The 23,876-nt window shown below is 39.1% G+C and overlaps 1 protein-coding gene across 4 annotated transcripts in view; it reads right to left on the bottom strand.

Moving 5' to 3' along the window:
- HSD17B4 (hydroxysteroid 17-beta dehydrogenase 4) overlaps positions 1-23,876 on the bottom strand; it is a 93,478-nt gene that overhangs the window by 13,519 nt on the left and 56,083 nt on the right. For all 4 annotated transcript variants that reach the window (XM_038551877.1, XM_038551879.1, XM_038551876.1 and 1 more), the window contains 5 exons: positions 17,974-18,043; positions 17,238-17,344; positions 11,708-11,794; positions 8,370-8,456; positions 6,495-6,633 (listed from right to left, as the gene is read on the bottom strand). In XM_038551877.1, coding sequence (XP_038407805.1) covers positions 6,495-6,633; positions 8,370-8,456; positions 11,708-11,794; positions 17,238-17,344; positions 17,974-18,043 — 490 coding nt within the window. The remainder of the gene's footprint in view (positions 1-6,494; positions 6,634-8,369; positions 8,457-11,707; positions 11,795-17,237; positions 17,345-17,973; positions 18,044-23,876) is intronic.

Below are 23,876 nucleotides of genomic sequence, written 5' to 3'. Positions count from 1 at the left end.
CACAGGCCCCCACCCCTGACTAGACCTCACATTTCTTTCCAAAGATCATCTTTCATGTCTCTTCTGTGAACCCCTGAGATGCTTTTGGATCCCAATCCAAAACATGGAAGCAGCGTCCTTCAGATTTGGTTTATATCACAGCTGAGAAACCCTGAAAGGTGAAGTGCTTTGAGCACTGGAAGATGAGCAGAGACCTAGGAGCTAATAACAGGTTCTAATGACCAAATGGTGCGTCCCCCAGGATGAATGTATTCTGCTCTTAAAAGAATGCCCATTGCCAGATCTGTACATATCCTTTCACATTCTGGCAAATCCCAAGATCCAAAACAAATGACCTCTGTATTTAAAGACATCTTCATCCAGGGTCTGGTCCAAATATGTAGACTTGGCTGTACAATTAATTTCAGTATTTATTTTTTAAGCCCAAATAACTTCATTACTTAACTAGCAATATTCAAGCAATAATGCATAGTATGTCTATAACCTTGCTCTGTAAGTGCCAATTCCAGTTATGTTCCTATAATGGAAAAGACTACAAATTCACAAAAAGAAACAAAATTCCTGTTAGGGGAAAAAACAACCAAATTGTTCAATGCCAACCAGCTTAAACCTATCATCCAAAAGAAAATGAAACATGTTTTTACTCAGCAGCACTGTGTCATTACTACATGAAAATAAGTCTGTCTTTATCAAAAGTTTCAGCTGTATGGCTCTTTTACAGCCATTTGATACAATCAAACAACAAATAGGTTCTTACTTGGAAACACAGGGTAATATTCATGCCTAGAGTTACAATAAATTGCATATTTAAGATTCATGGGCCATATTCTAAGATGCTCACTTTATTTAGAGACAAATAGAAATGCTGGAGCCATTAGCTGAGAGCAGATAGTCTTGCAGGATCAACAAGGATTTCCCCTCTATTTTCTTCCTGCAGAAGATGAAGCACAGCAGCAAAGCTAATACCCTAAGTTCAAACTACCATTTCTCTGAGCACAATTTCCAAGTCTCTGCCCAGCTGAGAGTCTACCCCACATTCCAGGCCCACCATTCCCACACTCGAGTCCACATCTTGGTCAGCTATAGGTAAGCCCTGGCTTATCACCTTCTCCCTAAGCCCCCTCCTTGCCAATGTTCCACGTTTCTGCCCATGGTGTCAGCGTCCCTAGCCACACAGGCTCCAAGCTTCAGCATTCATTTTGATCCATTCTCATTCCTCTTGTTTTTCAGACATCATCAGTAGCCAAGGTAGTCAATTCTTAGCCATAATCCACATAGACCCTCCTCTCTCCATTCTTGCCATGATCTTTTTTTCTTTTTTAAGATTTTATTTATTTATTCATGAGAGACACAGAGAGAAAGAGAGGCAGAGACAGGGGCAGAGAGAGAAGTAGGCTCCATGCAGGGAGCCTGATGTGAGACTCGATCTCGGGACTCCAGGATCACACCCTGAGCCTGAGGCAGGCGCCCAACCGCTGAGCCACCCAGGCGTCCCCCATTCTTGCCATGATCTTAATTTAGGTCTCCTTCTCTTTCATCTGCAATACAACAAACCTTGCAAACCTTGTTTCTTTAACCTCTGTATTCAAACTTTCCTGCATACTCCTGCACAATGAATGCCTCAATAGTTATTCCCACAGACCCTCCCCCCCCAAAAAAAAGCTTATCTTTTCATGTTTGTAATGTGCAACCTAGCAAACAATTTAGCACATAGTAAACATTCAATTATTACTTGAATGAAACAATCCTGTTCTGTGAAAGCCGACAGCACTTTTTCCATGTCTCTTACCAATTCTGTTCAGAATTATTTATAGACATGAATAGGTCCTGATTCCTTATTTGAACTCCTTCAGGCCAGATCTGTTTTAGAAATCAGGATTTTTTCAGATTACACGAAGGAAATATGGTGCATAAAATATGTATTACATATTATGGAAGAGCTCCAATGATACAACATTCTGTAAACATATACAGGATTTCTGTACTCAACTTATTCACACTGGGTGAGACAGAGAGAAGGATAATAATTTGCATCATTTAAGTTCCAGCCAGGCTTTGCCATCAGTGAGTTAGGAGGGGAAAAAAAAAAACAACCAAAAACCCTTCCATTTTTAAACTCTTTGGTTTCTGGAATCAATGAAAGAAGAAGCTGTGTTTTAATTTTCAGGAGCAGGCAATTCTTTGGGCCACATAAAGCCTCTGATTGTCTACCTTCTTTATGCCTCCCTGTCATCTTCCATTTCCTCGGAACTTTAACTCTTGCTGAGAACAACAGAATGGGATCCAAAGGGTTTACCACAATAACTTCTGGCTGGCCTTAGAAATTAACAGTAATAAATATTATAAGCTATACTGCCTATTTATAAAAGGTTTCAGGACTATCACACTGTTCCTGAATGTTTCACTTATATTAAATAGAAAATATCCACACAACACATTACTGTTTTTTTAAAAAAGGCACCAACCTCAGCACTTTAAAAAAAAAAAAAAAAGCAGACATATGACTCCATCTAAGATGACACATTCTACATGGCTGTTAGCACTTATTCAACATACATGGCTACTGTATTATAGACTGTACTAGAAGCTAGCAATAAAAAATTAATCTGCAGCTCTTTCTCATTCTTAAACCCAAGGTCAAATGGGAGGAGGCATATAATTATAAACGATCATAACACAGTAAGATAACTGTGACAAGCAACAGACTGTTACAGGAAATTCAGAGGTTTATTTCTCTAGCTGAGGTCCATCTGCACCTTTGCAACCTAATCAAAGACTCCCTAGGAAAGTAAAAAGTCAAAGGATAACCTTTATTCTAGAGGGGCAAATACCTGAAAGCACAGCATATTTGGAAGAGGTGCTCAAACCTAGCCAGGCTTTCAATTACATTTCAGAGTAACAAAAAGACAGAGATAACAAGATCATTATGTCCTAGATATTATTATATTGTTATATGTTACATAATGTTATTTTATGCATTATCATACAGTAATTATATAATATTATATATTATTCCATATTATATAATAATGTAACATTAATAGTGAAATGAAAAAAATAGGCTTCTAGGACGCCTGGGTGGTTCAGTGGTTGAGCACCTGCCTTTTAGCTCAGAGTGCGATCCTGGAGTCCAGGGATCGAGTCCCACATCAGGCTCCCCATGGGATCCACTATATGTGGATCATAATGTTTTTAATAACTCTAAAACAATACTTTGAAAACAAAACAGTCTCCAGAGGCAGAAATAAGAAGATACAAAGTGAGCATTACAAGGTATGCCCTCCTTCCCCAAAGTTCCTCACCAGGGCCCTGCTTCTTGCTTCTTCATCTCTCTATAATGCTCTGCCCACAAGAAAGGAAAGGGCAGGCTCTCCAGGCTTTCTCGATCCGTCTCAACCCAATGAGGCAGAGGCCACACTGGCCCTCGCCCTTCTGCTTCTAGATGACCACACACAACAGGCCTTAGAGGGGCCTCCCTTCAAAGACATACCATGACTCCTCCTCCATAGCCTAAACCAACCCTGACCTAACACCAACACCACAACTCCAACTCACCTAATTCTCCCTACACTGATACTAATTTGGTTTTAAAAGACTCTCCCTAGGGTGCCCAGGGCAGCCCAGTTAGCATGGGGCTCTTGGTTTCGGCTCAAGTCATGAACTCAGGGTTGTGAGAAAAGAGCCCCATGTTGGACTCCATGCTCAGCAAGGAGTCTGCTTGGACCTCTCTATCTCCCTCTGCCTCTCCTGCTCACTCTAAAATAAATAAATAAATCTTTAAAAATTAAAAAAAAAAAAAAAAAAAACCTCTCCTTACTCTCTCTACCTCCAAACATACATGCTGCCCCAGAGATGTGGTGGTGGTGGTGGTGGCATTTGGACAGTAGGGTGGGAGAAGGAGGGAGAGACAGGCAAATTCCAAGATCTATAGATTAAAATGCACCTCCTAGGCCACTCAGCCCAAACCCCTGGGTTCTGACACTTGCAGTCACTTGTGCAACTCAGGACACACGAGCCCAGCCAAGGTGAACTGAGGAGCTTCAGGCTAGTTCCTAAAATTAGTTCTGGCCAGCCAAGACATGAACAAGGCTGTGACAACTGAGAGCAATTTAGAATACAAAATATTTGGGGGCATTCAGATGGCTGAGCGTCTGACTCCTGATTTTGGCTCAGGTCATGATCTCAGGGCCCTGGGATCAAGCCCTGCTCCTGGCTCCACACTCAGTGGGGAGTCTGCTTGAGGATTTCTCTCTCTTCCCCTCCCCTGGCTTGCATGTGCTCTCTCTCTCTCTAAAATAAATAAATCTAGGGACACCTGGGTGGCTCAGTGGTTGAGCATCTGCCTTCAGCTCAGGGAGTGATCCCGGGGTCCAGGATCGAGTTCCACATCAGGCTCCCTACAGAGCCTCGTCTCCCTCTGCATAGGTCTCTGCCTCTCTCTCTGTGCGTCTCTCATGAATAAATAAATAAAATCTTAAAAAAAAATAAATAAATCTATAAAATACAAAATATTTGGAATTAAAGTGTTAAACAAAACATTTTTAAAACTGATCGTGAGGGATACCTGGGTGGCTCAGCGATTGAGCATCTACCTTCTGAAGCTCAGGGTGTGATCTCGGATCTAGGGATCAAGTCCCACATCAGGCTCCCAGCAAGGAGCCTGCTTTTCCCTCTATGTCTCTGCCTCTCTTTGTGTGTCTCTCATGAATAAATCAATAAAATCTTAAAAAAAAAAAGATAATTTAAAAAAATGCTACATATTCCCTAAATCGAAGCATTCATTCATTATTTTCATGCTATTAAGTGCCATGACAAAAAAGAGAAATGCCAACATGGAATGGTTCTCTAAAATACCATAAGCCAAAAGGCCTGGACAGCTTCTACTGCTGCCAGCCATGGCAACTTAGCTCAGTGACACAAAGCCTGGAGAAAACAACTGCCCAAAGTGAAAACAGTTACAACAGCTGAGAATCAAGTCAAATACCAGAGAGGCAGACAACCAAAGGGAATGGTGAACCCTTTTAGAGAAAGCTTTCAGATATGACGTGACGATGAGCTTTAATAACTAAGGCCCCAAAGAAGAGATGATAAAACAAGCAAAAGCCACAAGGGGTATCGACAATGAGTAGTTATTAACAGGATATTGATATTCTCATTTCTCCAGTGGAAATGTCAGGAAAAACTCTTCTCCTAAGTTAATCAAAGGTCACCTGCAAAGGGAAGCACATTTTCTAATACAAGGAAAGTGTCACCAAGACAAGGGGAAAATCTGAGTTAGCTACCAACTCTATACTGAAGGAGATTACCCTGCTTGCCACAAGTGAATCACATGTATACTGTGCAAATCACTACACAGGGTTCTGATCTGCTACTTGTGAGACATGGTTTTAGCACCTCCTCTCACTCTTGCAGACCTCATTCCTCTCCTCTACTAGTACCTTCAAAAACCCTGTGCTTTGTATGCATAACTCAACTTCTAATATACGTTCATCCCTAGGGAAAAAATTGCCCTGCATCATGGAAAGACAGAAAGAACAAAGAAAGGCACATGGTAACACTTGCACACGCAGTGTTCACCTATGAAATTCTTTAGAAAAAAATTAGACATTTTGAAATTTGGGGGACTAAATACCTACTAACATTTCTGCCTTTCTCTGACCACCCCCACACCCTTCTGATTGACATCCTAGAAGAACAGTGTCTTTCAGAACAAACATCAAAATGTCAACTGTGGGTAGTGAAATTATATACATCATTATTTTCTTCTTTATAACCTTTATATATCAGATTACAGGTCATAAACATACACTGCTTAGAAGAAACCACAATTGTTATATTAAAAAGAAGGTTGTAAATATTGATCCAAAATCAGTTTAATAAAACTTCAACATGTTTTTCTAGGAATATATAACAAACGGAAGACCATTTCAAAAAGTTTCCACTAATTCAGAGATATATTCTTATTTTCTGCTCTAAGTGAGCATTTATAGTGATCTTTAGCTGTAGTGAAGAATATAACAAATGGATTTCCAAGGCACTCGAGTAGGCAGTCTTAAATAGAAATCTGATAATTAAGGTGATAATCCAAATTATTAATATTTGAGGATGAAGAAAACAGCTTTAAAAGTGTCAAAATGTAATAACTTAAGAATATTTCACCTGATGAATTTCCTTTTCATGTAGGGGGCACTTCAAGACAAAAGAAGCAGATAACTAACATGACTTTAAAATTACTACTTTCGGGTACTACAATGAAGTCTTTAAACTCTAAAAGTCTTTTAAAACTCTAAAAGTTTTAAACTAGGTATTTTCTTTTAATGGATTCTTTACATCTCTGAAAAGCACACGCATCTCTGAATGCCCTGAAACCTGGTATTCCCCATGAAAAGACAGGGTTTACCAACCTTCGATGAGACAGGCTTTAAAGGATAAAGGATACTTTCTATTTACAAAGAGTTACCTTGGAATCGTATAAAATCAGAGATGTGACTTACTCCACTTGGCTGCGATGTTTCCACCTTTAGTGATATGCCACTCAAATACGGCATTTACTTTCTTTGCCACTTCATGCCCAATATCCTTAAGGCGGCGACCTATCTCCTCAAATACCAGGGTACTCTGGAGCTCTCCACCCTAGTCAAAAGAAAAATTTAACTTGAAAAACTTTGTAAAAATAACTCAAGGGGAAAAATGATTACAAAATTTATGCACAATGAAGTGATTTTCTTTTAAATCTGCATAAAAATAAGGCAAAGTCATTTTTTTCCACGCCAGGCTTCTTTTACACTTTCTGTATGTTAATTCATGTCATCCAGGACTTCAATCTTTTTTTTTAATGTTTTTTTTTAAATTTTTATTTATTTATGATAGTCACAGAGAGAGGGAGGCAGAGACACAGGCAGAGTGAGAAGCAGGCTCCATGCACCGGGAGCCCAACGTGGGATTCGATCCCGGCTCTCCAGGATCGCGCCCTGAACCAAAGGCAGGCGCTAAACCGCTGCACCACCCAGGGATCCCCAGGACCTCAATCTTAATAGAAGATTCTACTTTATCAGCATTCAGAAATGATTTTTTAAATTTTATTTAAATTCAATTAATTAACACATGTATTATTGATTTCAGAGGTAGAGGTCAGTGACTCATCAGTCTTACATAACATCAAGTGCTCATCCCATCAAGTGCCCTTTTTTTTAATATTTTTATTTATTTTTTCATGATAGACATAGAGAGAGAGACAGGCAGAGACACAGGCAGAGGGAGAAGCAGGCTCCATGCAGGGAGCCCGATGTGGGACTTGATCCCTGGACTCCAGGATCACACCCTGGGCCAAAGGAAGACGCTGAACCACTAAGCCACCCAGGGATCCCCTCAAGTCCCTCCTTAATCCCCATCACCCAGTTACCCCATCCCCCTACCCTCCTCCCTCCCAGCGACCTTCAGTTTGTTCCCTATGATTCAAAGTCTTTTATGGTTTGTCTCCCTCTCTGATTTCATCTTTTTTTTTTTTCTCCTCTCTGTTTTGACATCAAAAAAAATAAAATCTTGCCATTTGCAATGACACAGATGGAACTAGAGGATATTATGCTAAGCGAAATAAGTCTATCACAGAAATATTTTTAAAGTACACTAGGAACTAAACAACCTACGTCGTCCTAACAAAACTTGAGCAGGAAGATACTGGACAAATCAGCCAACTTCTGTGGTCTCATTTCTCTCTTTGTAAAAAGGGATTACGTTATGTAAAGACCATACCTCCTTGTAGCTCTAACACTTCTGAAGTTTCTGATCTAGGATTCTTCGTAAGCAATCTTAATCTTCAGTCATTTATGTGATGATATAGCTTATGACAGACAATTAAAAATCACGGGTCTGAGAACCTCAATACTACAAAGTTACTATTTTGAAGACTGAGAATATAAACATTTTTTATTAAAAGCCTCCTTATGTAAATAGAGACTAACAGAAATGTTATAATAAATAATACATGCTATTGTTTTGATATGTGTATACAAAGCTTTACACCAATCTTTAAATCAAGCAAAGGTACAGGATATTTAGCTTTTTCATCTATTTTTTTCCAAAATATTGTTAGCTTAAGATTTTTCATTAGACAATTGATTCAGTTACTCCAAAATGAGAAAATTATATTCTCTTGAAAAGGACCCCAGTATCTCCCTAAAAAAAAGTTTAAAAAATCCTTAAGTTGTCAAAATATTACTTTTACTTGAAGTAGTTTCGGATTAACATCCCTCAAGAATTAAGAATCTTATGCAGTTCTTAATTTTCTAAAGCAGCCCAAACATTCTAGAAATAATTTTAACTAAAATTCATACATCAGGAAATGACCTACATCAGTTTCTATAACCCACCTCAGAGGGTGTCTGAGCTGAAGTATCAGATGTTGGCATGAGATCCACATATGCATTTGAAATGACAATATCTCCAGTTTCTTGGATCTTAAAAGAGACATGAGAGGGGGAAAAAAAAGTTTACTCAGATGATTCCAATGAAAACGCAGTATCATTGCAAAATAGTATACAGTCATTTAAAAGAAAATTGCAATTTTTCCTCATAAGAAAAAGAAAATAATCCAAATTACATGAAGTTTATAAATTAAATGTCAAGATGAATAAACATGAAGCTTGCTGTTTTAATACAACTGTTATTAACCCTAACTGTAGAATCAACTGGCACCCTTTTAAAAAATACCTATGACCAGGTCCCATCTCCAAAAATTCTAATTTAAATGGCGTGGGGCGGACACCTGGCATTGGTATTTGAGGAAATTATTTTTTAAACCTACATGTGTCTAATGGGGAACCAGAATGAGAATTGCTGAATTCTTATAAACAGTACAAGGCATGACACAATATCCATATGAGGTAGTGGTGCATCTGTTCTATTCAGAGAGAATAAAATCCCACAGTAGTAATTTAAAGTAATAATTCTAGTTATTTCAAATAGGAAGGGTACACAGCATAAACTAAATGCTTAGACTTTCATCAAAATACTCATGAAAGGAAATTAAATTCTAATCTCTAATACTTCATCTAAAATTATTCCAATGGCTACTCTTTCATAAAATTATAGTATTGCTACAAATGTGCAGAATGGGGCCTAAAAATTGAGGCAGCATTTATTAAAATTGATTTTTTTTTTTAAGAACTGAGGTCATTCTCCCTTGACTACGCACCATCATACTTTAAATCTTTTTATTTTTTATTTATTTATTTTTTTCATTTATTTATGATAGTCACACAGAAAGAGAGAGAGAGAGGCAGAGACATAGGCAGAGGGAGAAGCAGGCTCCATGCACCGGGAGCCTGATGTGGGATTCGATCCCGGGTCTCCAGGATTGCGCCCTGGGCCAAAGGCAGGCGCTAAACCGCTGCGCCACCCAGGGATCCCCCATCATACTTTAGAAAAAAAGATCTTTCAAACAATTTGCTCATTTTGTTTCTAATTATGTATAGAGCCAAAGCATGGAAAGGAACAATTTATGAACAAAATACACTTTAGTATATTACTTTCTTGTAACCAAGCCAAGCAGGTCGTTTTGGAACATTAGTTTAAAATGTTTCTTAAGATACAACATGAGGGAAATAAGGAAGAAAGGGAGGAAAGCAGGATTCCTATATATAACTGAAGGGAAAGAGGACCTCTAATCACTGGGAGGGGAGGGAAATACAGTGAAAAAGATGGGACGATATGCTTAGAATTTATGGCAAGAAGGTACTGTATTTAGATATTAAATTATTTCTCAGCCCTGTAAGTCTGTATCCGTGGAAATTATTTCTATGTTGTTCATTACTACAACAGAGGAAAACAAATCTATAATGTGGTCATAGACCTTAATACTTGTAGATTTCATCATCCTACTAAAGAAATAAGACTTACTCAAAATAATGAGACAATAGGATGGCTTCAGAATAGGTGACACAAACATTTAACTGCAAGACAATTTCACAGAAAGGCAATATGCCAGTTTGTAGGGGCAGGAAAAGGGGAGGGAGTCATAAAGGATTGCCTCTAAGGGCAAGGGAGCAGTTAAAGGAAGCTGAAAAGAGAAGAGGCCATGGGAGCCTGCCTGGCTGGCTCAGTCGGTTGAGCATCTGACTTTAGCTCAGGTTATGATCCCAGGGTCCTGACATTGAGCCCCACATTGGGCTCCCTCCTCAGCGGGGAGTCTGCTTCTCCTTCTCCCTTCCCCTCTGTGCTCTCTCTCCCTCTGTCTCGCTTTCAAATAAGTAAACGACAATTTTTTTTAAATAAAGGGCAGGAGGCAATGGGAAATAAAGAGTATATACAAATGAAGCAGGAAAGTGACCCTGCAAGCTGCAGGAATTAGTGAGGAGTACCACATAAAGAAGAGTTTTGCAAAGTTATTTATTTATAAAAGAAACTATGATACAGTAAGAAGAGCGAGGGCTCTGGGATTGAGGCTTTAAGCCAGGAAGACCTGGGTTCACACCCCAGATTGATTCCTTACCGTGTGACCATGAGCAAGTATTTGCTGATTTTTTTTCTACTGAATTTAGAGATGATGATAGAGAACTGAATCTAGATTTTCTTCTATTGAATATAGAGATGATGGTATAGCCTGTTCAGAGGTATCGAATAGCTACTATTATTATTCATGGTGATGTCTACACTGCTCAGCACAAACCATCTGAGTAGTACAAAATGATTGGGCCAAAGAAGTACCAGCCTGGTCAACCAGGTTAACAAAAACTATCTTTAAAAGTCTTTTAAGTAAAGGGATAATGGCACATCCTTTGAGTATTTTACTGGAACGCTGCTAACAGCCCACCCAATGATGATGTAACTCTTTAAGGAGACATACTTATTTTTTTATCCTGTCACTTACTTTTTAATTAGGCCCAAACTTTGTGACATAAGGTGTTAATTTCTGGATTTTAGTGTGATCAAGATGCACGTGATTTCTATCCAGTAGAAAAAGGAACCATAAAGGGTATGGCTATAGAACATTAACTAGTTCTGCCTCTAATTCAGCAAAATTCATGGAGAGCAGCACCTGCTGGACCATATAAACACTGTCGCTCTCATTTTCTTTTGAACCAGATTTATCATCTTGCCAGTTCCCTCATTAAGCAATTAAACAGAGTTGTCATATTTTCATTTTATATCTGTGTGAGAGCTATGCCTTTAATAGTCTGAAGATTATATTTTGACAATAATTAGATTGATTGTTGAGCCAAAAAGTTATGGTTGGCTGGGTTTTCAAAACAGCTGTGCCACTCCTACAGAGCCAGGCACCAATTTAGTAAAAACTAAAACAAAATAAAAGGTACATAGCCATCTTATTTTCAATTAAAAGGTACCAATGATTAAAAAAAAAAAAACTTGCTAAGGGCACCTGGGCAGCTTAGTTGGTTAAGCAGCTAACTCTTGATTCAGCTCAGGCCATGATCTTAGGGTCTTGGCATTAAGCCCCATCCCACGTAGAGCTCTGTGCTCAGCACAGAGTCTGCTTCAGGATTCTCTTTCTCTCGCTGCCCCTCCCCTTGCTCCTGTGCTCTCTCGCTTGCTCTCTCTTAATAAATTAAGTCTTAAAAAAACCAAAAACCTTCTAGGTTTTCCATCATACCCATAGCACTAACCAAAAGAACACTCTAAGATGGACCATGGTTATAGGCTGTGGTGAGGTGGTAACAAAACAAGGAACTTCTAACCATATTACTCATACCTTGGTTTGGAAATGGATTCTATTTCCTTCCTTCCACATCTCAGTTTGAAGAGTCTGTCCCGGATATACTGGTTTTGCAAAACGAACCTTTAAAAAGAAATGAGTATGAGTGTTAAAAATGTTTTAAAATGCAACCTTGCTACTTGTGGGGAAAGAAATTCAGGTGGACATCAGAGAATATAAAAGGAAGAGAAGAGGTATAAATACATTTACATTCATAAAGGAACAAAAATAGTAAGATACAATCAGACAATGGATATAGTCAGTATAAGCTAATTTATATTTCAAAACAGAGTCAATAAAGAGTCTTTAATCTTGACAAGTCAAGAAACAGAAGCATGCATCCTCATATGAAGGACAGTGAGACAGCGAGCCCCTAGAACAACTCAAAGGATGCAGTTGAAAGTGATAAATAAGTATGTGTGGGAAATAAAATCTGGATGGCATGCAGGATAAAATAATTCCACTTTTTATTTCATCATTTTCTATACCAACTGTATTTGCTCTATGTACATACTATTACATAATAATAAAAGTAGTTCTAACAAAACGAAAAGCATGAAAATAATCAGTGCTATTTAAGGCAAAACATCAGAAAATGCATTTTCACCGCTGCATGGAGCCCAAATTGATAAAAGCACTTGGAGCTATTTGACACAGTCTCAAACTTTATTTTCAGTGTCTATCTTCTGATGTACACCTCTGCAAAGATACTATGTGCAGAGATAAGGGGGTTTTTTAATTTGCAATGGATGAAAGCACAAAACCAATTTAAAAGTACAAAAACTAAAATCAACATGCAGCTGTCATGCTAATTTAGGTGTAGTTTCTAAGAGTTGAAATGCAGTCACTTAGCTATTTAATTAAGGTAGGGCAAATTACAAAACAATGAAAAAAATTTTTTTCTAAAGATTTTTTTTTATTTATTCATGAGTGACACCAAGAGATAGAGAGGCAGAGACATAGGCAGAGAGAGCAGCAGGCTTCATGCAGGGAGCCCGATGTTGGGATTCAATCCCAGGACTCCGGGATCAGGCCCTGAGCACAAGGCAGACACTTAACCGCTGAGCCACCAAGATGTCCCGAAAAAAAAAATTTTAAGGTAAATCTGAACTTTCTATTAATGTGTATATACTAACACACGTCTGCTCCTAATATTATAAAACAATCTAATTAATCTGTTGAAATTATAGTGCGGGGGTTGGGGCAAGATGGCGGAAGAGTAGGGTCCCCAAGTCACCTGTCCCTGCCAACTTACCTAGATAACTTACAAATCATCCTGAAAACCTACAAATTCGGTCTGAGATTTAAAGACAGAACAGCTGGAACGCTACAGAGAGAAGAGTTCATGCTTCTAACAAGGTAGGAAGAGGGAAAATAAATAAATAAAGAAAAATCCAGAGGTGGAGGGGCCCCCACGAGGAGCCAGGCTAAGGCCGGGTGGCAAGAGCCTCCAGGACAGGAAAGCCCAGCCCCAGAGAAGCAGGAACTTTAACAATCTTCCCAGATGGAAAGGCGCTCACAGGGAACTCGGGCAGGATCCCAGGAGGGGCAATGGAGCCCCAGGTCGATAGGGTCACTAACAGAGGAGGTGCACCAGGGGGAGAGTGTGCCACATACCCTGGGCGGAGCACAGTAAAGGGCTGGAGCATCCACCCGGCGGGGCCTTGGGAGCAGCTCAGGTGGCAGCTCCGCGCAGAGGGGGCTGCGCAGCCCCAGGAGTGGATTCCAGCGGCGCATTGCCAGGATCCCAGGGTGCCGGGGGACACAGCCCAGGATCCTGCACTCCCCCAGGGATAGGCAGAGGCTGGGAGAGCATAGGACAGCAAGGACGCTCCTGCCAACGGGCGCCTGCAAGCTGTGCAGGTCAGTGCCCCCTGCCCCCCCGGAGCATCCAGGCCAATGCAGACTGGGAGACTGCGGTAGTTACTGGGGGAGCTGACTCTAGGGCTGGAGAGCTGGCCACCGCCACTGTGGTTGCTCTTCTGGTGTCACCCTGTGCCTGGGAGGGTCGGGCCACCAGGGAACAGAGGCCTCACAGAATAAACAGCTCCCACTGAGCCATGCACCTGGCAGGGGGCTGGGCGGCTCCCCCAGGTACACACACATGAGAATCAGCACCGCAGGCCCCTCCCCCAGAAGGCCAGCTGGAAGGACTAGGGAAGAGCAAGTTCTTGACCAAGCAGCACTGGAGAGCTACAGGGGAAGTCAAGGGATTTACAGTATATAGAACCAAAGGATACCCCTCCTTATTTTGTTTTTGTTTTTTGTTCTTGGTTTTTTGTTTTTGTTTTTTCCTTTTTTTTTTTCCTTCCTTTTTGCAGTACAACTTGTTTCTAGTCATTCTGCACTGAGCAAAATGACTAGAAAGAAGAACTTACCACAAAAGAAAGAATCAAAAATAGTACTCTCTCCCAGAGTTACAGAATTCAGATTACAATTCGATGTCAGAAAGCCAATTCAGAAGCACTATTATACAGCTACTGGTGGCTCTAGAAAAAAGCATAAAGGATTCAAGAGACTTCATGACTGCAGAATTTAGATCTAATCAGGCTCAAATTAAAAATGAATTAAATGAGATGCAATCCAAACTGGAGGTCCTCACAACGAGGGTTAATGAGGTAGAAGAACGAGTGAGTGACACAGAAGACAAGTTGATGGCAAGGAAGGAAGCTGAGGAAAAAAGAGAAAAACAATTAAAAGATCATAAGGAAAGGTTAAGGGAAATAAATGACAGCCTCAGAAGGAAAAAATCTACATTTAATTAGGGTTTCAGAGGGCGCCGAAAGGGCCAGAGGGCCAGAAAGTATATTTGAACAAATCATAGCTGAGAACTTCCCTAATTTGGGGAGGGAAACAGGCATTCAGATCCAGGAAATAGAAAGATCCCTTCCTAAAATCAATAAAAACCATTCAACACCCCGACATTTAATAGTGAAATTTGCAAATTCTAAAGATAAAGAGAAGATCCTTAAAGCAGCAAGAGACAAGATATCCTTAACTTATATGGGGAGAAGTATTAGGTTAACAGCAGACCTCTCCACAGAGACCTGGCAGGCCAGAAAGGGCTGGCAGGATATAGTCAGGGTCCTAAATGAGAAGAACCTGCAGTCAAGAATACTTTATCCAGCAAGGTTCTCACTCAGAATAGAAGGAGAGATAAAGAGCTTCCAAGATAGGCAGAAACTGAAAGAATATATGACCACCAAACCAGCTCTGCAAGAAATATTAAGGGGGACTCTGTAAAAGAAAGAGGAAGTCCAAAGAAACAATCCACAAAAACAGGAACTGAATAGGTACTACGATGACACCTAATTCACATCTTTCAATAGTAACTCTGAAGTGAATAGGCTTAATGATCCCATCAAAAGGTGCAGGGTTTCAGACTTGATAAAAAAAAGCAAGACCCATCTATTTGCTATCTACAAGAGACTCATTTTAGACCTCAGGACACCTCCAGCCTGAAAATGAAAGGGTGGAGAACCATTTACCATTCAAATAGTCTTCAAAAGAAAGCAGGGGTAGCAATCCTCATATCAGATAAATGAAAGTTCATCCCAAAGACTCTAGTAATAGATGAAGAGGGACACTATATCATACTTAAAGGATCTATCCACAAGAGGACCTAATAATCATGAATATTTATGCTCCTAATGTGGGAGCTGCCAAGTATATCAATCAATTAATAACCAAAGTTAAGACATACTTAGATAATAATACACTAATACTGGGAGACTTCAACACAGCACTTTCTGTAATTGCCAGATCTTCTAAGCACAACATCTCCAAAGAAACAAGAGATTTTTTTTAAAGATTTTACTCATTCACTCATGACAAACACACAGAGAGAGAGAGAGAGGCAGAGACACAGGCAGGGGGAGAAGCAGGCTCCATGCAGGGAGCCCGATGTGGGACTCGATCCCGGGACTCCAGGATCACACCATGGGCTGAAGACGGCACTAACCGCGGGGCCACTGGGGCTGCCCGAAACAAGAGCTTTAAATGATACACTGGACCAGATGGATTTCACAGATATTTAGAGAATTTCATATCCAAACGCAACTGAATACACATTCTTCTCAATTGCACATGGAACTTTCTCCAGAATAGACCACATACTGGGTCACAAATCAGGTCTCAACCGATGCCAAAAGATTGGGATTGTCCCCTGCATATTTTCAGACTGTAACGGTTTGAAACTAGAACTAAATCACAAAAAGAAATTTGGAAGAAATTCAAACATGGAGGTTAAAGACCATCCTGCTAAAAGATGAAAGAGACAACCAGGAAATTAGAGAAGAATTTAAAAGCTTCATGGAAACTAATAAGAATGAAGATACAACTGTTCAAAATCTTTGGGATACAGCAAAAGCAGTCCTGAGAGGGAAATACATCACAATACAAGCATCCCTCAAAAACCTGGAAAAAATTCAAATACAAAAGCTAACCTTGCACCTGAAGTAACTGGAAAAAGAACAGCAAATAAAACCTATACCCAGCAGCAGAAGAAGAGAGTTAATAAAGATTTGAGCAGAACTCAATGAAATAGATCAGAACTGTGGAACAGATCAACAAAACCAGGAGCTGGTTCTTTGAAAGAATTAATAAGATAGATAAACCATTAGCCAGCCTTATTAAAAACAAAAAAGACTCAATAAAATCACGAATGAAAAAGGAGAGATCACCACCAATACCGAGGAAATACAAACGATTTTAAAAACATATTATGAGCAGCTATATGCCAATAAATTAGGCAATCTAGAAGAAATGGATGCATTTCTGGAAAACCACAAACTACCAAAACTGAAACAGCAAGAAACAGAAAACCTGAATAGGTCGATAACCAGGGAGGAAACTGAAGCAGTCATCAAAAACCTCCCAAGACACAAAAGTCCAGGGCCAGGTGGCTTCCCAGTGGAATTCTATCAAACGTTTAAAGAAGAAACAATATCTATTCTACTAAAGCTGTTCCAAAAGATAGAAAGGGATGGAATATTGAAGTAAGTAAATCGGAGAAGGACAAACATTATATGGTCTCATTCATTTGGGGAATATAAAAAATAGTGAAAGGGAATAAAGGGGAAAGGAGAGAAAATGAGTGAAAATATCAGAGGTTGACAGAACATGAGACACCCCTAACTCTGGGAAACAAACAAGGAGTAATGGGAGGGGAGGTGGGTGGGGGGGAAGGGGTGACTGGGTGATGGGCACTGAGGGGGGCACTTGAGGGGATGAGCACTGGGTGATATGCTATATGTTAGCAAATCGAACTCCAACAAATAAATAAATAAATAAATAAATAAATAAATAAATAAATAAATAAATAAATAAATAAATAAAATAATTGCATATGATACCCTTCATGGTACACTGTCAGAGGTATTTATAGCTAAAAGGAACACATGCTGATTGCCATGTCCATGAAATATGTGCTTCAGTACAGTGCCTAGATTAAATGAAGTCACTAAAACTCCTTTCCTTCTCTAAAAATAAAAAGAGGAACTAATGTTCAAATTATGTAATAATATACCTTAATTGCTTTGAATCTCGATACATCGTTATCTGCAAATTTCTGTAAAACATGCCTGGCAGAAAATCCAAATGTACACAATCCATGTAATATGGGCTTGTCAAAACCTTAAAAAAAAAAAAAAAAAAAAAAAAAGAGAATTTGGTTAGATATAGGCACATTTCCTGTTTAAAAGCCAAGAATAATTAATTCGGGATTTCAAAGAGCACATGGATGAATTATAGCATCTACTTTAAGAAACATGAAAAATAGTTTGTAAAATAATACATGTGGGGAAAAAAACTATGAAATAAACAGAAGAAATAAGAAAGGAATGCTAAAGATGTGAGAACAGAAAGAATTTTTCTGTTTAGCTGTGGCTGAAACCATGAAATCACCCATACTGATTTCAACATCCGTGTATGCAGACAATCCTTCCCTCACTTTTCAGTTCCTTCTCTCTCCTCCAACGCCCCTGGCCGTCAGGATCACTCACACATCCACTCACTGGATCTGATCGGTCCTAAGCCCTGCACCTTACGTGGAGCTTATGTCCTCCACAATCTCAATTATCAACTCCAAGCACACCATCTTCTGAACACGATTTCCTGCCCTTCCTTATCCTTGGCATAAATGTATTAGGAGAGGACTGTTTTTTAAATCTTACTCAAACTAACTCTAAGTAGCAAGATCTCTAAGCGTTATTTAGATCACCGAGCTAGTAGATTTCATCCGTACGTATCATAAGCAATTTTACCTGCGAAACCAGCAAAGTTGGGATCAATGTGTAAGGGATTCCAGTCACCACTGAGGCGGTACAAAGCAGCCTGCAGAAAAAGATTTATAAAAGTAACTAGCTATTCTCAGTAACTAATTTCTGAGTATACATTAAGAAAAAAACATGAAATACTATTGGTTACTATGTAAGAAACATATTATAAGTGAAGCTCTGGTTGAAAAATAACCATTTCTACCACAGAAAGATGAATTGTAAATCAAATGCTTTTTGTATTACCTGCCACTGAATTCGGCTGGGGAGGAGGGAGGAGGGAACCCGTGAGATAATGGGAGGGGGAGCCTCAAACCACATCTGGGTATTAAGTATCATTACACTAACTAAGGAGGAAGTCACTGAAATGAATCCATCAATCTACTCTCATTAAAACACAATGAAGGGGAGCCTGGGTGGCTCAGTCCATTAAGTGTGCCTTCAGCTCAGGTCATGATCCCAAGGTCCTGGGATGGAGCCCTGCATAGGCCTCCCTGCTCAGCGGAAACTCTCCCTCTCCCCCTCACTCCTGCTCGTTGTGATCTCTCTCGCTCTCTCTCACTCTCTCTCACTCTCTCTCAAATAAATAATAAAATCTTTAAAAAAAAAAAAAAAAAAAGCACAATGAAGATAACGTAGATTTTTTTTTTTTTTTTTTTTTTTTTTTTTTTAAACGTAGATGTTTATAGCCTCTTGTAACCAAGCAAAATTTAGGCCAACTTTCTTAACAGGGCACTTTCAAATGAAGCCTGTAAACCAATACCAGACATATAAACATCAAAGACTACCACCAACTTTCCCTCTCCTTGTACCCTAAAATCCTGAGCAGGAGCTTATCCTATAAGTAAACAGACCAACGGTTGCCATCAAGATGAAATTTCTGCTTAGTCCAGATTTTCCTATCACTTCTTTACTTCTACAAGGCAGGACGAGCAGAAAGATACAGAAAATAGGTAAAAAGTAATCACAGCTTCCAGCATTTAGCTTGTTTACCATTCAAACTAGAGAGTACTTTTTAGTAAATGGGAGAGATTCACAGCCAACAGTAAGTATTTCATATATCTCTTTTAACTCTGACCCCCCTGGATCTGCCTCAGTACTTTTGCCCTTTCTCATGAATTGCTACATTAGGCTTTCCAAGACTATTGAAATGCTGAGTAAAGACTCCTCATGTCAGCATATTTAACTTTCTTAATTACCAGGTTCTTATTATTTTCAATTATTGATTATTCTTTTTTTAACAAATTTTACAAAACAATGTTTTCTATAACACCTAAGGAAAATGTCATTTTTTAATACACTTTGTACAGTTTTAATAAGCTTTCTCTTCTCCATCACCCCATATACTAGTTCTATAAATTATTTGCTTTCTCAATTACTCAACACATTGTTCCCTTTATATTACCTTCTAAAAATAACTAAATACAAATCAACAATTATCACAGATGGGTGACTTGCCAGATTCTATATAATATGTTGGAAGATTAAATGATAATATTTAGAAAGCATTTAGAAAAATACTAAAACACTAGGCAAATATACATGACTGTGCTGCATACAAGTGAAAACAAAGATACATTTCGGAGCCTAAGGGGGAGGCTGTCCAACACATGATGGATCAGGGGTTTTGACACCAGACAGACCCAGGTTCAGATCCAGCTCTGCCAATAACAGGCAAGTTTCCTTATCACCCTGAGCCTCAATTTCCTCATTTAATAAACTGAAAGGTGAGTACATCTCTTACAAAGCATTATCCTTGATAAATATTAATACCTCAATAAATGTGAGCTATCATTATCATTTTAAAAGGTACTAGCAACGATATGTCAACTGAAAAAAAGCCAGGCTCAAAGTGGGTTAGTAAATGCTTTATTCATTATCTTACTTATCATAGGCTCAGATTGCATTGAAGAAGTGCCCTGATGCTTGTCAGCCATACGGGATCACATAAATGAAAGAGGGAGGGGGAACAATGTTTGCCAGCAGTTCTCCAAATACTTGCCTGTCAAAAGGTACAATTTGTTACAAATGTAAAATTTAGGTTTTCTAATTTCCACATATACACGAGAAAGGCCCTTGGGTCATCTTAATACATTATGTTTCTATATATTTGATTATTTAAAAATACTGCCTGCCTATCTCAGTTTAACTGGTTTTCTGGTTCCTCCTTTTTGATTTCTCCTCAAGGTCACCGGAGATGGCCACAGGAAGCACACTTGAGCTTTAGCACACAAGCAGAAGACAACCAAGTTTTAAGATTAGTACTAGTATTCTCACCCCACAGATATCATTCCTATAAATGGAAAAAAAATTTACCTAAAGAAATCCTATTAAAGAAATATGAAAATTTTCATATTATTTCAATGTTAGCATTGCCTCTTGTAGATGGCAGAGGAAGCAAAGGCATAAAAGCCATTGTGAGACAAGACCAAAGTCAAGGAAATGAATGCTTAACTAAATTCAATCAGAATGCAAAATAACCATTCTCCAAATAATAAGGAATACTGTTCAAGGACTGCTTTCTAAATATTTTGACAGATATTCATATTTCAACTTTCAGAAGTAAAGCTAAAATCTTTTTTGTCTCATCTCTGTCTAGATACAAGGATCACTAAAACTCACAAACATACACATACATACACAAGTAAGAAAAACAGCTATAAATTGCCTTACTTGTGTATTATATGTGAGAGGATCTTCTACATTTCAGTAAATTAATTATTCTTAATTTTATTTTTAAAAATTGTATCAAGTCCGGGATGCCTAGATGGCTCAGTGGTTGAGCATCTGCCATTGGCTCAGGGCATGATCCCGGGATCTGGGATCGACTCCCATATTGGGCTCCTTGCAGGGAGCCTGCTTCTCTGTTTGCCTATGTCCCTGCCTCTCTCTTTCTGTGTTTCTCATGAATTAAAAAAAAAAAAATTGTATCAAATCCAACTAAATGCTAAATAAAAAGACTCAGTTATTTGTACTTCCCAAATCCTCACATGCTCCAAAAAAGCATAAAGAGCAACACGAAGTACAAATAAAACTACACAAGTCCCAAGCCTACGGTATAACCAAAGATGGGGAACACCATCAAGTTCAAATTGCTCTAAGCAGAAGAATAAACACTGATTTCCAGCAGAGCTACTTCTTGAGAACCCTCTCAAAGCTACTGTAGAGAGTGGCAGGGGTAAGAAGGCAAACACAGAAGCAGTGTGGAAGAGAGAAGAGAAAAAGAAAAATCACTTCCAGAAAGTCCCCCTTAAGGAAAGAGGAGGATATGGAAAGATTAGAGCACTGATTACAAAGAAAAGAATTAAAAGAATACAGGCCTCCAAGTGGCAATCCAGTAAGACAACATTTCTAGGGGAGAAAATTATAAAACAAAGATGTCCCCTTTCAAGACTGAAAAATGTAGAAAAAAAGAAGAGAGGAAACTTAAGATAAAGAGAATGAAAAAAATGTTTTTAATAAAATGGCTCCCAACAATGTCCCACTCCAAAAGACATCTCAAAGAAAATGCACTTTGCCTCAATGACAGAAGAGGGCAATCTTGAATTTCATAATGAGATTATCTTCTAAACTATCACAAACTCCCAACCTTACCTACAAACTGCACACAGAAAGTCACCTCCATCTGCACAAAGCTACTATAAGACTAAAAGAGAAAATAAGTACCAAAACATTACAATAAATGAAATTTCCCCAAAGAAAACAACTACCAAACTGAAGAAAACTGTAACATAATACTCAAGTATTTGGGGAATGAGACAAACACCATGTATCTAAAACTCAAAAACTCACATCAAATGGACAACAAATATGAAGGAATGAAGTAAGATATAATTAAAAGTCAAGAAAGAGGGGATCCCTGGGTGGCGCAGCGGTTTGGCGCCTGCCTTTGGCCCAGGGCACGATCCTGGAGACCCGGGATCGAATCCCACGTCGGGCTCCCGGTGCATGGAGCCTGCTTCTCCCTCTGCCTATGTCTCTGCCTCTCTCTCTCTCTCTCTCTCTCTCTCTCTCTCTGTGTGTGTGACTATCATAAATAAATAAAAAATTAAAAAAAAATATATATATATATATATATAAAAAAAATAAAAGTCAAGAAAGAAAAGGAAGGAGGAAAGTTCTATCAGTAATAAAGACTAAATTACAAGATGCCTGGGGGGCTTGAGTGGCTCAGTTGGTAGAGCATCCATCTCTCTTCTCAGCTCAAGTCATGATCTCAGGGTGGGGAGATTGAGCCCCACATTGGGCTCTACGCTCAGTGCCAATGCAGAGTCTGCTTGAGATGATCTCTCTCCCTCTCCCTCTGCCCTTCCCCACCACTCACACATTCATTTGCCCTCCCACTCTCTCTCTCAAGAAAAAAAAAAAAAAAAAGATGAAGAAAAATATCCTAGGGCCTCAAGGATAATACCCAGCCAAGTTGTTCTTCAAGGATACAAGGTATAAAAAAGAAAAAACGCTTTAAACACATAGGAACCAAAGAAACACTATACACATGAGCCCTTCTTGGGAAAGGTATCACAGGAGGAGCTCTATCCAGCAAGGAGGTGACAGGGCAACGTCTGGCAAAAGGACTGATATAACCAACTACAAATCTAAAACTAAAAACAAAGATGGGGAAGATAGAAGAATATATACATGCTAAACGCTCTGAAAGCATAAAATTAATACATCTCAAAAAATGGGAACAATAAGGGAGAAGAAATGGGCTCTCTAACTGTTGTACAGGAAAACAAGTAGAAAACAAAAGATAATGATAAAAACTGAAAAACCACAGAGTAATAATAAGCAAGAAATGAGGTACCAAGGGCACATAAAAAGTCACAGCTCTCTGTTGGGACAACGCTGTTCAGACTGCAGTACAAGAAAGGAGACCCAAACACAGCAAAACAATCTCAACAAGTTAAAGAGATAAAAATGAAAGCTCTGGGAGACTGTGCAACTGGAACATGTATATCCTGGAGAAGGGGAAGCTAGCTACAGAGGAACGAGCTCCAGAAATCTAAACAGAGATCGGTTCCCTTGAGGGCCTGGACAATGAACCAGCCCCTGAAGAGGCCTTATGAAGAAATTTAGAGGCACTCCAGCCAAAAGTAAGCAAGAAGATTCTAAACTTATGAAAGACACCATCTTGGACGTCCTGGACCTGCCCAGCCATCAGTGGAGAATAGCTTCACTGAGTGAAGGCAGAGGCAACACCCAATCAACACACAGAATCATCAAAAAACAAATGAAAAAGGTAGTACTTGTAATACACCTGGTAATTTAATAAAAAATATTTTAATGGATGGTATAAACAATATACCCAAGACTAACATTACTTAATAATGACAGTACCTAAAATCCTGTTAGACTAAGTGGTATAAAATATGTATCTGGGGAAACTACAAATTCTCCCTAACTGTAAAGCCTGATATCTAGTATCTACTGATTCTTCATTCTTTCTAGATTACTAAGGATGAATGTTCTATTTGTTAATTATGAAAAACTAGGACACCTGTAATGTCATACCAGTTTGAACATGAAGAAATTCTCCTGAAGACGTGATAAAGATTGTCCCAGAAGCAAATACTGGTAGAGCTAAAAATATGGTTGCCAGGTTCTTTAGTAACTGAAGTTACCAATTTAAAGAGCTAGCATGTAGTTTATGCTATAATGGCATAGTTTTTTTTCCTTACTTCCACTGTTCCTTCAGCATCTGCCATCCACAGCCATCTCCCATTACTCTCTCATGTGGCTGCTCCAATTCTCATTCCCTGTATACCATCATGCTCTCCTCCTCTCTTACAGTTAGCTACCATTACCTCTTCTTCCCTTCCCAGCCAATCTGTAAGCCCTACATCTCTGGTAAAGAGAGAATATCTACACACCATTTTAGCTTAGAGGAGGGC

Source organism: Canis lupus, chromosome 11, assembly GCF_011100685.1.
Source record: "Canis lupus familiaris isolate Mischka breed German Shepherd chromosome 11, alternate assembly UU_Cfam_GSD_1.0, whole genome shotgun sequence".
Classification (NCBI taxonomy): domain Eukaryota; kingdom Metazoa; phylum Chordata; class Mammalia; order Carnivora; family Canidae; genus Canis; species Canis lupus.
Note: the sequence above shows the minus strand (reverse complement) of the source record. Positions and strands in the feature narration are given on the sequence as shown.